At 31.7% G+C, this 18549-nt stretch overlaps 1 protein-coding gene across 1 annotated transcript; it reads right to left on the bottom strand.

Moving 5' to 3' along the window:
* Positions 1 to 897: 897 nt before the first annotated feature.
* Positions 898 to 3799, bottom strand: LOC145041993 (ARM repeat superfamily protein). Its single transcript, XM_078990267.1, has 2 exons — positions 3143 to 3799; positions 898 to 2011 (listed from the first exon to the last, which is right to left on the bottom strand). The coding sequence occupies exons 1-2, from the start codon at positions 3604 to 3606 to the stop codon at positions 1159 to 1161; spliced, it is 1317 nt and encodes a 438-aa protein (XP_078846393.1). The 5' UTR covers positions 3607 to 3799; the 3' UTR covers positions 898 to 1158.
* Positions 3800 to 18549: the final 14750 nt, after the last annotated feature.

Here is an 18549-nt window from a genome sequence, read left to right as displayed (position 1 = left end):
GATACTAGTAAAGGTTCCAAACCCCATACGGGTTTTTGATGTTAAGCTTTAACTCCTACGCATGTTACACATTCAGCCATATACTTTGCAACACCAAGCTTCATCGTTGGCCACCAATAATATGGTTTCAAATCCATATACATCTTGGTGTTACTAGGGGGAACAAAGTACATGGTTTAGTGTGATTCTTCCATGAGAAGATCCATTATACCTTCTATCTTTGCATGCAAATTCTATTTTGGAATACCTTTACAACCTTTGGTTGTTTGTTCCAAACACTAATGTTTTACGCATTCGTTCTTCTTTTCGATTATCTCCTTCCAGTGTTGCAGAAATCGGCCTTGGCGGCCGATTAATCGGCGATTAATCGTCTGGCAGCCTTGAACCGATTACGATTAAAGTGTTTGACGGAAATTGGTCAAAATCGGTCAAAGTCGGCATTGGCGGTCTCGGCGGTCATAGGTGAGATTTTTTTTTAAAAATTCAAAAAATTTTAATTTTCAAATATTATACCAAAAATTTTAATTTTCAAAATTTTAAGCTTTCAAATTTTAAATTATTAAAATAAAATTTTCGAATTTTTAAAATTTTAAAATGTCAAATACTTAGATTTTTAGGAAATATTAATTTTTTAAATAATTTTATTAATCTCCGCCTAGTCCGATTAATCGCTTATCGCCAATCGACCACCGAACAATTTTTACAACCTTTCTCCTTCCAAAGTGCACATTCTTCTTTGAATATAACCTCTTGCTCTCGCACTCTTGGTCTCTTGCTAGTGTCTTGTTAGCAACTTGCTTTAATAAAATTTGACGTTCAAAAGGAAAAACCCAAATCTCATAAGGATCAAGGGACTACTATTTCAAAGAGTAAATTTTTTTAGATGGTGCCAAACAATTTGAGATCTATAACTTTGATACCTTTCATTATTTATAACAATGGGTAGCCCTCCATAAAAAAACCTTCAATATCGGAATGACGGTTTAGATACATGATGCCAAAAAAATGTAGTTAATGAATGACAAAAAAAAAAAAACTATTTCGCTCAATAGTAAATCTACAACTCATATTTCTCTCGTTAATGTACGAAAAAAAAAAAAAGAGAAAATGCACAACATGGAACTCTATTAGATCTGAAATCGTGATTTGTTTATGTATCTAATATGGCAAGCTCTTTGAACTTGAACTAACAACCAAAAGTTTTAACTTAGAGTTAGAATTTGAGTCCGAATCCCCATTTGCACGACGTGTAATGGTTTCCATATTCTTGTATAAACTTTGTTGGACCATTTTCTTCATCAACTTTTTGCCTTCACCCACATCCTCTTGATTCGTAGACGAACTATAATACAACCTTCTCGATTGTGGCCCTGAATGAGGCCCCATCTTCTTTTGTCTTTCATCTTTAAACCACTGCAATAGCTTTAGAGCCCTTTTTCGTGCAAGTGGGCTCCCTAACAAAGCAACTTGCAGAAGAATGGGCACGATTCCTCCTTCAGCCATTTTCGTTCTTTGCAAAGAACTTTGATGAGCTAATATCATCAACACATAAGCAGATAACTCTTGAGATTTTAACTTATCATCCCATGTTAAAATCTCCATCAAACATTCAGGCACCATTGGACTACTTTCCAAAGCCCTTTTCCCCATTGATGTTACTACAAGATTCCCTAACGTGGCAAGAGCTTTCTCTGATGCTTCTTTCATAGATGAAAACTTCAAGAGAGTTTCTACAACTTCGTTTGTTGCTAAAGATCCCACATTGTCTATCACAGTTGATAAATTATACAAAGTACCCAAACATAATATTTTGGTGTCCTTGATTGAATCGAGTTTAAGCATATGTAGCGCTAGTGGAAGAATCTTTGATGAATCTATAGGGAATTGAGTGTTCACTAGCGAAGACAATGACATGACAAGTTGTGCAAATTCATTGTTGGCTAATTCTTCAACCTCAATATTTTCCGATAATTTTGATAATATTCCAGCTTCCACCATGAGAGCCTTGTTCCTGAAAACCAAAAGATCAAAACATAAGATTCTTTTTTGAACAGGAAAAATAAAAAGCTTGTAAGAACTTTAATCTTTTCTTATTCTAAAAAAATGATAATGGGGCCTTTGAATACCGAACCATAAGAAGTTAAAAGACATTATGAAGTAATAAGTCAACAAGTTTTTTAAACTATATCCATGTTCAGAGTACGTACAGTCAACAAATGCAGTTTTCCATACCATTTTCTTGTGTGTGAAAAATATATAATAATTTACATTTATTAATATCGATTATTTCATATTTATTTGAAATGGTTTTGTTCATTGAAGATATATATTTTGCATTAGATAATTAAAACATATATAAAGAGTGCATTGAAGATATTTTACACTAGAAGTAAAATAATTATGTAGTATCCAACCTTTGATACTTTTTATGTTAATAATTAACTTGATGAGATTGTATTATTCGAAATTCAAATATTAAAAAAATCAAATTAATATATTTTAAAGACACGATGATCAGATAAATTATTTTAAAAAGGAAATTATCTGCCTAACAACTGCTATTATTCCACTTCCAACCCATTCCTACCGTCATGGATTCTAGTGGAGAGTCAATGGAACCTATGCCCAAAAATTAAAATTCAAAATCCAACTTATAATTAATGACCATTAAATTAATCAAATCTTATTATGAAACAAATATTATATTTTTTAATATAATTTCCGTTTTGGCTTAAAATTTAAAAAGGTCATAGTTGGCCAGTGGCCACTAGGATCAGATATTTCACGTTTGTTCTAGTCCCATTAATGAATTGCCACTTTATCTCAATGCAACAAAAACTCAAATTAAACATTGTTACACTAATTAATATCTTTGGCTATTCGATAAATTCCACTAAATTTGTCAACCATGATATACATTGAAGTCGTAAAACATCTTTAATAGGAAAGGTGTGATCCACAAAATATTTTGTTAATTATGAAAATTTTGAAATATAAATTCGATATTTATTAGTACATAATTAATGAAGTAGATTTATTATTTATGATCTTAGATTGATTTAATTATATTATTTTGTTAGAACTTATAACTAAAAGTTAATATTAAAAAAAAAAATCAATATTGTGAAAATTTGAAACTTACGTGCAGGTGCCATTAGCAAGCTCAAGCAAAGCTTGTACAGCCAACCTCCGATGGGTTGTGGTATATTCCGAACCAAGCATGGCCACCATTGGCGGAATAACGCCAAGATCCGCCATCAACTTCCGCTGCTTCAAGTCATCTCCGGCGAGTCTTTTAATCACTTTGGCTGCCGCCGCCTTCTCTTCCAGGTTCCCAAAGTGTAGCCTCTTCACAGACTTTTGCAAAATCCCACAATCATCATCATCATCATCATCACCATGGTTAATACTTTCACTCTTCTCTCCTTGATCGATGATTAAAATCTCTGTGGTCCTTCCGTCAGCAGATTGATCGGAGGACTGCTCACATCGCTTGTTGTTGACGGTGGAGGTTTTGTTGACGAGTAACCGTCGGATTCTGGAGAAGAATCTGAGCTTTACATAGACTTGATGCCAAGCTGATGACGAAGAAGAAGAATCGGCCATTTTTTGTTCTTGTTTTCTTGGAAAGATTACATACAAACAGAGAAAGAAAGTTTTTGATTTGATATTTTTTTTTTGTGGGTTTGCTACAATTCCCTTTATTTATATATAAAATCACTTTTTGATGGGAGAGAGAAGACTTTCGGGGCAAGAGCTGTGGCCTGTTGGGCGAAGAGTGCACATGCAAATGGTATTCTTTGTGTATAACATACTGCTAATATATATATATATATATATATATATATATATATATATATATATATATATATATATATATATATATATATATATATATATATATATATATATATATATATATGTTCATTTGATAACATGTTAATTTTGTAAAACTTTATAAAAATGTAAGACGCAATCTAAAAATAATTTTAAAATGCAAAATAAAAGAAAAAATCCAAAAATTATTTTTTAATTATTATTTTCGTCATTTTATTTACCTAAAAATAATTAAAAAAAAATAAAAATTACCGTTTTTTTTTAAGTACGTGAATGAAGGTTTAGGGTTTAAGAGGGTTTGTAATTTGAGGATGGTGACCAGGAATGAGGCCATCTCATTCTATTTATAGGGACACCTCTCAACTAGGGTTTTTCATTCAATGCCTAGTACGCCCAGCGTACCCTATGGTACGCCTAACGCACTATGTGGCTCCACTTAAAAATCACGCACATGAGTACGCTAAGCGTACACACTCGTACGCCCAGCGTACTCAGCAACCACCTTTCTCAAACAAGGGATTAATCCTTCAAAAACTTCAAACTTCCATTACTTCCTTGATATAACTCCGTTTCTAATGAACCTCATATCCATGGAAAGGTGAAGAGATGCCCTAGTCTTCTTCTTCTTCCTCACAATCGATCATTAGGTTGGTAAAACAAGGCAATCTAGGTGAAATCATTTATTATTGTTATTGTGACCTCCAAGTGAGACTATGGAAATAAACAACCTTGAACCCTGGAAGATGATTATATAAGTTTCCTTATTAGGTATGTTCATAAATGTGTAGTTTAATTGTTTGAGATTTTGTGACTTAACTTTATGATTGTTCAGACTATAAGCAAAGATTGCATGTATTTCAAATGGATTGATCCGGAGTTGAGTGACTACTTGAGTGGTAACACCCCTAACACCTTGCCACATCACTTTTTTTTTAGTGTCACATCATTTATCTTTGGCTGCCACCTCGCCAACACTTTTTTTTAGTGTCACATCACTTTTTTTAGTGCCAAGTCATTTTTTTGGGTAAAAAAAGTTTTTTTTAATAAAAAATTATGAAGTTATGTTTGATTAGGCTTGGATCCATTCAAAGAGCTTGCGACCAATCACCTTCACCCAATTCTTTATCTATCCTCTTGCTACACCTATAGCAAGCTTCTCCTAGCGAGCTTCATAGAGAACATTAAGGGGGTGGTGTAGCATCTTTTAACGAGTTTGTTGGAAAGAGGGTTGGCGAGGCCACTCCTTCAAGCCTAAGGTTTAATGATGAGCTTCTTGATGAATCCAATGGAAAGATACCAAAATTTGAAGTCTTGGAGAAGAGAAATGGTATGGTTAAAGTGATCGGATCCCTTAAAGTGATTATTGGTTTATTGTCATTGGTGTTTGTGTTACTCATAATCTTTTTGTTTTGCAATTATGTATTGAGTATTTTCATATATGTTTTTTAGGATGTCGAGTATCTGTTTAAGTAATGGATTGACTTATGAAGTGTTGTAATGGCTTACAATAATTGGGTGTTATATGTGCAATGGTGTATTATGTTTGTGTGGATTTCATATTATGTTTTTATGAATTTCATATTTCCTTTTTATTGTGTATTGAACTTGTACTTGGTAGCAACATACTTTGTCGATAAAGCTTATTTTTGAGGAACGTACTTTGTGGATAAAGCTAATTTTAGCAACATACTTTGTGGATAAAATGATTTTTATTAACATACCCTTTGTTTTTTAGCAACTTACTTTGTGGAATAGTATTCGTTTAGCAACCTACTTTGTTTATATAACTTTTTTAGCAATGCACTTTGTAAAATGATATTTTTAGCAACCTATATTGTAGAACAATGGTCTTTTATAGCAACCTACTTTTTTATACAACTTTTTTTTTAGCAAAATGATGTTTTTAGCAACCTAGTTTATAAATAATGGGTTTTTTTTAGCAACATACTTTGGCAACGAACTTTCTAAATGCAAAAATTACACAAACGGAACTATAAATGTAGAAATTAAATAATTAACCCCTTGAATGCATAAATTTACCAATAAACCCTTTTGAATGCAGAAAAATTACAGAATTAACCTAATAAAGGTAGTAAACTATATATTAAACCTTATCAATACAGAAAACTATAGAATTAACCCTTAATATGTAGAAATTTATGAATAAACCCTTTGAATGTATAAAATTACAAAATTAACCATTTAAAAGCAGAAAACTATAGAATAAACCTTATGAATGTAGAAAAATAATAGGAATAACTCTTTGAAATTATAAAATGACATAAATAACCCTACAATGCAAATAACATAAAATCAGGGTTGAAAATGCCTCAATTAAAATGCAGAAAACTGCATTGAGTTTACAAAAGTGACATTGCCCACCATACAAAAAGGGTTATTAAATTCAAATATCCAAATACACATTGTTCTTGCATCATTTTGGACAGTCCCAGTAACTGCTAGGTATCTTATTCTAAAAAGCATCAGATTCCTCCACATTAATCACTTGAACATCATGAAGATCACCATCTGCAACATATTGAATCAAAGGTACACTACATTGTGTTTGACTGTTAGGCACTCTATCATAAAAAATTACTTGACTTTCTGGCCCAAATTGTTCATATTCACCTTATTCCTGTTAATTTTCAACCCTTCCAGCCCCAACCACTTCAACAACAACCTGTTCATTTTCAAGCCCATCAACCCCATCATTTTGACTTCTTTCAGCAACAACTTATTCATTCTCTACAAAAAAAACTAAAGAACTAATGTCAACTACCAAATAATATTGAAAAAAAATATAATGATAACATATTCTACTTACCAACATAAGGATCCACAAAATCATCATCTTCATCTATTATAACTCTTACATCTTTCTTGATCTTTCTCTATTTCCTTCTCTAGTCCATCTTCCACCTTTTGTACCTATCCTTGCAAATGTATTTCAATCATTAGAATCTTTATTTTCAGGCCTTCCAAATGGAAAATAAAATCACTACATAGTGACGACAAATAGAATATTTAAACATATATGCACTATAAAGTACAAGAAAAGTAATACATAATGACAACAAACAGACAAATTTACACACTAAAAACTACACGGCAATTATAATAATATGGATTTTAAACAATAACCTTGTATTACTCAAAATGTTAGCAAGAAAAAAAATCATACATGTTGCTTGCTAGGGAGAAAGATCGAACAAGTGTGCGATTGGGGTGATAGACTCTACCATGATCAAGAATGTCGACCCTACTACTTTCCCTTCATTTGTTGCATTGTGTTGTACTATGTTGAACCCACATCTTCGAACTTCCTCTATCGATGCTTCAAAAATGCTAACCCTAGTTTGTTTTTCACTTTAACTAATTGAATTGTGGAAAAAATATCCATATCATCCTAAAAACATAATCTAGTGGGCTAGCATTGGTAACTTCGACCCACAAGTACAGTGCAGAAACTCACCTGAACTACTCAACAGAAGCCCAACAGCTACCTCAACATTAAAACATCCAACCCAAACTTCCTAAAACCAAACCGACACCAATTCTTATTCAAATACTCAATTCTACCCAAGTTTGACCAAAATTCAAACTCGTCAAAAAGTCAAATGAGGTCAACCAAGACTGAGTATGCTCAGGTACTCAGTTATTATGCTAAGCGTGGTATATCCCTTCCTGATTATGGGGCTCCAGTCTAGTATGCTCAGCATATTACCCAGGTACACCTATCATACTTGACCAGTTCCATTTTCCTTCATTAAGTCTCAAAGGGACCAAAAATGCATCTTTCTTAACTTAATCCATTAGGCCCAAGTCTCCAAGATTCTAATATGAATTAATATGATGTTTATATGGATAAAGTTTCCAACTTTATGTATAAGAAGGTCATAAACTTTTAAGATCTAAACTTTATGCACTAAAGTGACCAAAAAGTGACAAATATGAAAATTAACAAGATCTATGAAACTAATGAGCAAATTTGAAGCTCTGCAAGTTTATCTACACTTAGTTTATATTAAGTGTAACTTTTAATTATAGTCATAGATGTTGTTATGACCCTATAATTAATATTTATTAGTGATACCAAGTCAGATACTGATTGATCTATTTATAGGTGAGGTGTCTAGAATGCCACATCAGCTTGATTGTTGGATTTCAGAAAGGCTATACGCTGAAATGGTCCTGCCTCCCGACTGTCCTGCCTGGCTGATCCTTACTTGATAGATCTTGAAGTAGACATTAGGATTATCGAGGAATCGAGACTATAATCCTTTTAGTCACCAAGATTATGAAACTAGACTAAGACTTAGTTCTTTTTATGTCTATGTCTCCTCAGAAGGGTGTAGTGAAGCGTTGTCAAATATCAATCACCCTTTTTATCAAGTGAGTGCATAGTCCCTTCCATAAATATATTTTAATACAAGTATTAATTAAAGTATTAATATCTACTGGAAGTCATATGTGATTTATATTCTTATTGCCTACATTATGTGTGTGTGTGTGTGTGTGTGTATATATATATATATATATAATTATTGTGCTATGTGCGAACCAGATGTGGTTCTATTTTATGTTAGGATTATATAATTAGTATCATGTAAATATATTAAAAGTAGCCTCATTGAGAAGGTAAATGATTACTAATACCTAATACTCGGTAAGGAATATAAATACACTAGAGATAGGATAGTGTCACCTAAGAATAGAGTTGGTATTAATTGTTAGATTCAGGAACTGTAATATAGTATAGGGACAAACTTAAACTTATAGAAGATACCTGGTTTAATTAAGTTTGATACTAGGTAGTCTCATTAGGAGAAATTGTGTAACCTATGACCATAGAGTAAAGTTTTGTTTTGTGATACTTTCAAGTGTCGATATATGGTAGCTCCATACGGGATGACCAGAAATGATGGGTCCCGATCAGGAAAGTGTTAGCGGTATGTATGGTTAGCCCCAAAGTAGGTGACAACACTTGATCATTCTAGACGATCATGTAAATTACATTGTTAGTGTAAGCTCATTACTCATAGACGTAGATGAAATGAGACACCATATTCATCAAATACTCTGATGGCATGTATGTATTTTTGACTTACACCGGCTAAGGAAGCCCCTAGCTATGTAGTCAATCTTAACGATTCATCAGGAGAGATTATTTCTCCCTGATAATCATGGTCTAGGATCTGTGAGGATCGGTAGAAATGGATAGCCTAAGATCTATGAGGATCAGTAAGAATAGATATGTAGGAATGGGTATTGTATGGTAACAGTTGGTTTTACACATCTGATAATTATGGAATATTATCGTATCACTATTATGAGATTGAAATCCCTATGTATCTCACCAGGTTATCCTAACCTGTCCTACTTAGTTTATATGCATCACATGTATCAAGACTTAAACTATTGGAACTTGATTAGGATGTCGAGAGATTTAGAGACAACATGCATTAGTATTTAGTACCATTAGGAGTTTACGTTTTAACTTATCTAATTGTATTGATTATGACATCCTTAGGGTTTTATCATTTTGGAAACAAACATTTGTAATCAAAATGATCTTTTGTATTGGGATTTTCTGCAAATAAAAGTAAATGATTTTAAAAGCATAAATTATCACAACTAGCAATTTAGGGTTAAGGTGTTGATCCTTGTATAAGATAATATCCTTGTGTAATCTTGCAACATCTCATCTAGTGAAATTCAAACTTCAATGCTATTAAGTTCATACTTTCATACATTGTCATTCAAGTCGAAACAACCACGTATAAGCGCAAAACTCAATCCAATAAACCAAGTCCAATCAATGTTGGGCCTTAGCCCAAGAATTTCGACCCAAAACCCTTATTGGACCAAGAATTCCTTATTGGGCCCTAATGGGCTGATAACTTCTCCATTTGGTCTTGTTGGGCTGAAAACCCCTCTTTGGGCCCTAATGGGCTGAAAACTTCTATTAGACATTATATTGGGCCGAAAACTCCTCTAATGGGCCTTTTGGGTCAAGAGCTTCTAGTTGGCCTTTATATGGGCCAGAAACCCATACTTGGGCCTTGGTTGGGCCAAGGAATCCTATTTTTGACTCTTTGAATCAAAAACCCCTTATTAAGCATTAGTAGGCCAAAAATCTTTATTGGGTCAAGCCAAAGCAAAGCCCACTAATTATTTTGGGCCAACCTTGGGCTAAGAACCACCTTGGGCTGGTTGGGATAATAAAAAAAGGATTAAGGGGTGGATAATAAGGGTACCACCTCTTTATTATCCCCCATATATCCGTACTAGATGTTGCATGCATCAAGATACCATCTTATCACCCTCCATAGGCCAACTGCTATTCTCTCCCCTTCCTTCTATACCTCTCGGCCGACCTCCCCCCTCCTCCCACTCTCATTCAAACTTAACTCTCAACTAATTTCCTCTTAAACAATCAACACTTCTCTCATCTTCTTTCCTCCCAAAAATTGTGTGGGTATGTGCATGTGTTAGCTTCACAAAATCTACTTCAAAGGGTCATAAAGTTGGTAAGTTCTAGGTTAAACTCCATTGTTTTGTTTCAAGTTTATACTAAGATCTTTCCTCTTACACTCTCATTTTCGTGAATATGAACCTTAGAGCACCACTATTTCGAGAATCTTACCAAGAGAACAAGCTAGGCTTGAAAATCCTTCTTCATTCTCCTCTACATCTCAAAAAACCTCAAGGTGAGCTTCATACCCCATTATTTTCAAGTTTTCATTCTTTTTTTTTTTTTGGGGGGGGGGGGGGGGGGGATACAAGTCAAGTCTTGATTGAAATCTTTGGATATTTGCATGCACTTGTATGTATATATGTTTATGTGTGTTGGAATGTTGTTACTTCATACTAACACTCCTTAAACTCAAGATTTTTACAAAATCTCATGTTGTTGGAACAAAGTTATCTTTGTGTAGTTTCACATATTTAGGTATCATTTTGAAAATGGAACATTTTGCTAAGTAAAAATGACTTTAGTGTGTGTTAAAAGTCAAAAATAATGTCAAAGAAAATGTTATAGCATATTTGGTTATAAAAGCGTGAAAGTTGGTAAAATATGAGAGTTTACACTCAAAATGGTAAATTTTTTGGATATATAGATTTTTACCACTAATACTTGAATACAAAGCATGATAAGTTAAAACCTGCTTATGAGTATTGAAACTTGATGATAGGACATGTAGTAAGCATTAATATAATGCTTAATAAGATATAGAAGTGAATCTAAGAACTTTTCTGTGATTAATGATTTGCTCATGTTGAAAGTGATTGGATGATGGGTAATTATATGTTATTGTTTGCATGGTGATGTTTTAAGAACAAGTTCGTGTTGTATTGGTATGTTTTGTCTTTATATTTATAGTTTTTATAAACAATGTTTGTGTGTATGATGATGGTTATTCCGAACAAGTTTATATGTATGGTGATGGATTTTATTATGGAAGTTTGTTTTTAAGAATTATATTATGGAAGCTTAATCATAAGAGAATATATTATATTTTATATATAGTTACATTTCTTGTCCCCTTTATATGTAGTTTATATGTAATCATATATGATTATGTATTACCACTTATGTACTTACAAATGAGGTCTAGAACTAGATAATGGAAAATAAACATATAATAACAAATGCATTTACAATAGCGGTTTAATTTTTTTTTTCTTTTGATCTATTTTTTGATTACATGACCAATTTATTATTTTATATTTTGATAAATGAGCACACTTTTAAATTATTTTGAGTGCATAGAAAACGTCACCATGCTTTATAGTTGTATATGTAGGTTTGGAAAATCTTATCACTTACCCCTAATATCAACTTTTTCATTAGTATGGGAAGTAGTTTGCAACAAGGGGGTAGCCTCATGCTACCCCTTAGACTTGCTCAAGAACTAAAATTTATTCAGATTTAATTTTTTCACTTGTGAAGAAAAAGTGAAAACGAGTTATCGAGTAAAAAAACTATTAAATCAGACGTTGAAGTATTATTTTAGAAGATATAATTTTTTCTCACTTTTGTATAAAAGGGTTCTTATACAACTCCAATGGTTAGTTTCCTTTATTAATTCGTTCAATATTTACTGTAAATTTCTTCAATATCATCATGATTAATTTATGAATTAAACAACTTCCATTTCATTTCAAGCAAACTATATATCCCAAAAGTAATAAAGAAATGATCTTTTTGTGTTCTTAGGTAGATTTTCATAGAGATTGTAGCTCACTCCAAGAAAATTTACACCATTACTCCTAGAACTTATCTTCATTGCACATATCAGATCTTTATTACATGTCTTATGAAGTAGAGAATTGTTTTCATTAAAAATGAAGATATGTTTTTAATGAACAACAACACATCAAACATGTAGTAAAGATCTGATACATGCAATGAAGATAAGTTCTTCGAGTAATGATGATATTTTTCATGTAGTGAACTACAATCCGTATGAAAAACTAGCTGGGAATACAAATAACAAGAATCTTGAAAAATAGGGAATGTATTATTCAAGGCTGTGAAATTTTTTATGATTGAATATTTGCTCAAGTTGGAAGTGATTCGAAAATGGCTTATTAGATGTTGGTTTTCTAGATGAACATGGTTATTGTTATGTTTATAGTTTTTCTGAACAATGTTTGTCTCTATCGTGTTGGTTATTCTGAACACGTTTGTATGTGTGGTGATGTATTTTATTATGTAAGTTTGTTTGTGTTAATTTCTAATGAAAGTTTAATCATTAATGAATATATTATATTTTTATATGTAATTACATTTCTAATAAACCTTATATGTTGTTTATATATAATGGATTACACATATTAAAAAATAGATAAAAAACATTATATAATTATTAATGTTTTTGTAATCATAAATGATTATGTAATACCATTTATTTATTGTTTATCATATGTTTTTTTTTATAATCATAAGTGACTATATGCAGTTGAAATCATAAAAGACTTAAAATTAGATATAACAAGGTGTAAGATGAAAAATGAAAAATATAATTTTTTGTATAACTAACAAAATGAAACAAATATATATATATATATATATATATATATATATATATATATATATATATATATATATATATATATATATATATATATATATATATGTATGTATAGATTTCATTGAGATTCCGAAATAAATAAAGATCTTGAGAATCAATCTCATCCTAATATTTTTCATTTCCGCTCTAGTGCTGCAGTGTACCAATGTAGCAGGAGAGTTATAATCATAAATTATTATGCATCGCTGCCCATTCCTTTTTCCCCAACCTCCATCCTTACCACCATAACCAGCACCGCTACCACCAACACCACCACCTCTACCACCAACCAACCTCACCACTGCCAACTTCGTAACCTTTACCACCACCACCTCTTCTGCTACCAACCACCCTAATCATATATGATTAATCACTTTGTGAACAGACATATACATGTAATCATTTATGATTAGACATATTTGTATGAACATGTATAATCATATATAATTATACATTTCTACCATATAATCATTTATGATTATGCATTATCTCGCAGTGTCGGTGCGCTGGACCATTAGAGCGGTAAATAAGAAATATGTAACTAAGGTTGAATCTCGAGATCTCTATTTTTTCTGAATCTCAATGAAACTATCCTATGTGTGTGTGTGTGTGTATATACACACACACACACACATCTTATAAAGGAGGCTATTCAAATGAATGTGATTCAAGATATGTCACTTTCTTTAACCATATTCATTTGAAACTCCCCAAATCTTCATTTTATCCTACTTAAATGAGTATTTAATATTTTTTTCTATATAAGAAACAATTGCTTCTCTTCTATTTTCTTTTTGTTTTATCTCTCTTTTGAATTTTGTTATCTATGGCGCATGAGAATGAAGAAGTTTTAAATAAGTTTGCTTTATTCTTTCCATATCTCCTTTCCCTATATTTTCTTAAAATTCCATAAGAATTTTGTTGTGTACAAGATCCAATCCAAAAGTTTTTGGTATTTAGAGATAATGAAGAATTTTCTTAATGTTGTATATTTAGAGCCAAAAGAAAAGTGTCATCAAATATGAAGTGTTACATGTCCAAAGTGTGTTCGTGTGAGAAAGAATGAGAGTTTTAGGTAATGGTTGTATATTTAGAGTTAAAAGAAAGGTGTTCTGAATTTTGATGATTTTGTAGAGTTTAAAGAAGAGTTATGTTTTGATAAGTTCTCTTCATATTAATGTGTTTAAGTGTGTTTTAAAAATAAAATAAATAAGATCATGAATCGGCTTTTGATGGGTTATGTTCACATTGATGGAAATATAAATGTCCCAATTCATTTTCTTTATGGCTTATTTTATGGATATTGAATAAAAAATATAGGCTTTTATGGATGTTATTGTTGTTTTTTTTTCACTGTCGTGACTTCTATTTTAATGGCCTAAATCTTTTAATTCTATTCTTTTTAAAAGTCTTACCTTGAAAAATTGCATCTTCCAAACAGTTTTTGTAATTTAATACATAAAAATATGAATAATTTGATTAAATAGGTACAAAATTATTGTCTTAAATATATAACTTTGTATTATATATTTGATTGATGTTTTTTGTCAAGCAAAAATAACATACACTTTCATCTACATAAATACACATAAAATAATAGATGCACGTAATTTAGTTTTTAATATATGGTTTGAAGGCACTTGGTATAATATTTGGTCTAGATAATTTGTTATATTATTCATATAATTTACAACACATAGTTTAAATATTTTTGTAATATTTAATCAAGTCTCAAAATATCAATATTTCGATGATTGTGTAATATAACTTATTGCACATAAATATGATTAATTTTATTGATTGTATTATATATGTGATATGTTTTAGAAAATACTCTTATTTGATTTTTGATTTAAAAATTATTTGATATGTCATTTTCATTGACTTAGAAATGCTTTTTATATAAAAAAAAATTCAATATAATATTTAGCTTTATTTTGTGTATAAAATATATTAGATTAATTAGTCAATAGATAATAAAAATAAAATATAATTTAGAGGAATCAATTGATATTGTTATAAGATGAATGATTATATTTAATGCATAATGTATATAAATGATTGAAAATATTAAGTGGTTAGTTGCTGATGCAAAAGAACGCCATACTAAGGTAGATATGACACATGAGGTTGCAAAAGTTGATCAAAACTATTCTAGCCTTCATACTCAAGTAGATATAGTTTTTGATGCTGTAACGAAGCTTGTTGAGTATCATACTTCTCTTCATTCTAAGGAGTTTGTACATTTACAAGGCTTATTGGCAGAAGTGAAGGAGATGGTTTCGAAACTTGTTAATCCTTCTTCTTCAACTGGTTCTCAAGAGTCTATCTCACAAATGCTCCTTTCATTGGAAACTTGTTTGAAGGTTGATCTTGATCCTCTGTTGAAGTTTATTAATTTGATGCCCACAACTGCCCCACCTGTTTCCATAGGGGTGCAAGGGGGTGAGAAGGGAGTTGGTGCATCAAAAGATATGAATCAAGGCAAAGTTATTGGTAGATTAATAAGAACACAGATTCCCACTTCAATTCTAGTGTCTACAACAATTACTTCAACAACTACAACTTCAAAGCCCTTAAAAGAAATTACAATTGGTTCATCTGTTGGTGGATGAAGTTCAAAGCCACCTTCATAAAAAGAAGGAATGGAAGGTAAAGGCAAGGTAATAAGTATTGATCCAAGAAAGGAAGAAAAGAAAATTGCTTTGGAGAAGGAGATGGAAAGGCATATGCAGATCCAGAGCATATTGAGGTTAAGGCAAGGAGACCCACTTGGTCTTGAGAAGGGGGGTCCAACGAAGCCTTTCAGTTATGAAACTATCGAACATATATGTGCTCTTGGTGAAATGAGTGACTTCCTGAAAGTTCGGAAAAAGAGTTATGATATAGAAAATTCAAATTTCAATCAATTTGTTTTTCCTGTCATTCACATGACTTTTATATCATCTCAATATCAAATTGTTGACGAATTCCAAGATAAGGAAGAGTACAAGAGGCTGAAAATGAGATTTCACGTTGTACTCGGAAAGAAAGAAGAATAGATATGGTCACTACTGAAGATTGTCAAAGTAGTGGGAATAACAAAGGATCAACTATTCAAAGGGTTATTATAGAACTTTCTTTGTCACGTAGTTCGTCCCAACAATGTGGCATGTGATTTCTATGTAGCTGATTTTCCTTTGATGAATCTAAACGATCTCATCAGTATGGCTAAAATCTTGAAGGGAGTTGATGCTTTGAAACTCCAAGTGACAACCAAAGAAGACTTTTTGATCAGATTTGCTCATGTCAAACTCTTCATTGACAATTTCTATGATTGTCTTTCTTTAACTGATGTGGAGTTGGAGTTAGCTATGGGAAGACAAATTAGTATGCCTTAAACGTTATTCAAGGGTGTTAGGAGTTTAAAGGATTTTGAAAATGGATAAATTATGTTGAAGCTTTTGGGAGTTGTTTTTATGGGGAAGAATAAGAACAATAAAGTTATAAAGGTATTATTCAGAGTTGAGGATGTTGTAAGATACACTAACTGACAATATACGAATTTACTTGTTCGTATAAACAACTGCAAGAGAAACACAGAAGGAGATAAGGCAGATGTATGAAAAGCAATCAACTGGTACTCAGAGATCCATAGAGTTTTACATAAAGCTTCTTAGATACTAATGGCATAGGATTCGACACTGCTCACAAAGTGGGAGAATGTTGAGATCGAATATAGTTGTGAGGTGTCGAAATGTTCTTTGTATTTTATTAGTTCCCAAGTTAGTCTTGTATGTTTGCATAAGGGTATGTTGTAGTGTCGAAGCGTGATTGTATAAGCCCTTATGTATTTTTTGTTTGTTTCTGTAATCCCTATAAATAGGTGATAAGTACTAGAGTTAGAGTAACTTTTGAGCCTTCGCTACTTTACTCTAAGATTTTCTCTATATATTTCATAAACATTAATTGAGCCATACATATCTTATTTACTCTTTGTATTCATATTTCGATCTAAACTCTGATTACACTAAAACACTCGATCAATAACAACTACACTCTAGTGTTGTTTTAATTATTGTTATGATTAATTAATTTACAATTTATTTATTTGATCGAAAATTATTTTTAACTGTTGTTATGGTTAACTAATTAAAAACTTATTTTAAAAAGTTTATAACAAATGGCTCATGAAGGTTTTTAATAAATATTAAGTAAATAAAAAAGTCATTTGCATAACTTTATTATATATATATATATATATATATATATATATATATATATATATATATATATATATATATATATTGTGTTTTAGCTATCTATTGTGTGCATGTAAGATTGATTGTGGACCAATCATTTTAGTTATTTTAAGAAAGTAATTAATGCATATTACATTTTGAGGATATATTGAGTATATATTAAACATTCAACATTTAATACATATTAATTATTTTTTTTTAAAATAACTAAAATGATTGGTTCAGAATCAGTCCTACATGCACATAATAGATAGTAGAAACATTTGAACCTAACACTATCTCTCTCTCTCTCTCTCTCTCTCTCTCTCTTCATGTGGGGGTATAATGTTGATAAAAGGATGTGGGTCGTGAAGCGGAAAAGTGGAAGAATTGAATACTATGAGAATAAAGTTAACTTCTTGTCTAGACAAAAGTTGATCTTTCTGAACTCATCCACGCACCCTTCCACAATCCAAACAATGATACCATAGCCTGGTCTCTTAAGAACTTTCTTGAGACTAAAGTGAAAAATAACTTTAAAGGTTTAAAGACTGCTTCATCGTTTACTAAGAAGGCCAAGGGTGTCATTGATCCTCGCACAAACAAAACCATGGTGAATGTCATGTGGCAATCCACAAAGCAAGCTAAAAGGATTCCTCTTCCCAAACGCTTACCTGAAGGTACTTTGGATTCAATGCAATTATGGGTTTATGATGAGGCTACTGCAACTGTAGTAATCAAGCTAAAGAAAAACCAATTTCGTATTGTTGATCCTAAAGATCTGTTGAAGTTTGGAGAACGTGATATCCACACTTTGTCAAATTTTCAAATAATTGTTGAAAATGAATTGTTTGAAGCTGCCGCGAAAGCTTTCACCGGTATGGTAGCTACAACAACTGACAAGAAGTTGTGGGCAGGGACATTTGATCAAGGTGACGTGCATCTCGTGGAGAAACCTTAAAGAGAACTGAAAGCAATAAACCAATGGGGAGATTGTTGGGCTATATTTAGTGCTTTATGCTTTGTTTTGAAAGTATTATATGGTTCTCGGTGGGCTTAGTGTGTTTTCGATGAGTTTTTTATGTTTGGGCTTTAGGTTGTTGGTTTAGTATATACGTAGTCTGTGTATAGTCATTTAAGGCTAATGCGTTTTTGGTGAGTCTTAGTCATTTCACGGTTGGAGGGTGATTGAATGCACTTGACAATTATCTAATAGAATTGTGTGCATTCATTTGAAATGTGTTCTTGATATATTTTGTTTATTTTTTCATATCATTGTTTGATTAAGATTCCACATTAATCACACTATTGCATTGGTACCTTGATAGATCCGAGTTCAGAGACTTACAGATGTTCACCAATGAATATTAATCATATGCAATAATTTTTTTATGATATATGCTTGACTCTTT

The sequence above is a fragment of the Lactuca saligna genome, chromosome 4 (genome assembly GCF_052625555.1).
Source record: "Lactuca saligna cultivar CGN05327 chromosome 4, ASM5262555v1, whole genome shotgun sequence".
NCBI lineage: Eukaryota > Viridiplantae > Streptophyta > Magnoliopsida > Asterales > Asteraceae > Lactuca > Lactuca saligna.
This window is presented reverse-complemented; position numbering and strand designations above follow the sequence as displayed.

Bases quoted from the DNA above. Each gene is read 5' to 3' on its own strand.
- LOC145041993 (XM_078990267.1), bottom strand. From the start codon at position 3,606: ATGGCCGATTCTTCTTCTTCGTCATCAGCTTGGCATCAAGTCTATGTA. The intron at 2,012-3,142 runs GTAAGTTTCAAA...TTTGGTTTTCAG, and splicing joins CTTGCTAATGGCACCTGCAC to GAACAAGGCTCTCATGGTGG.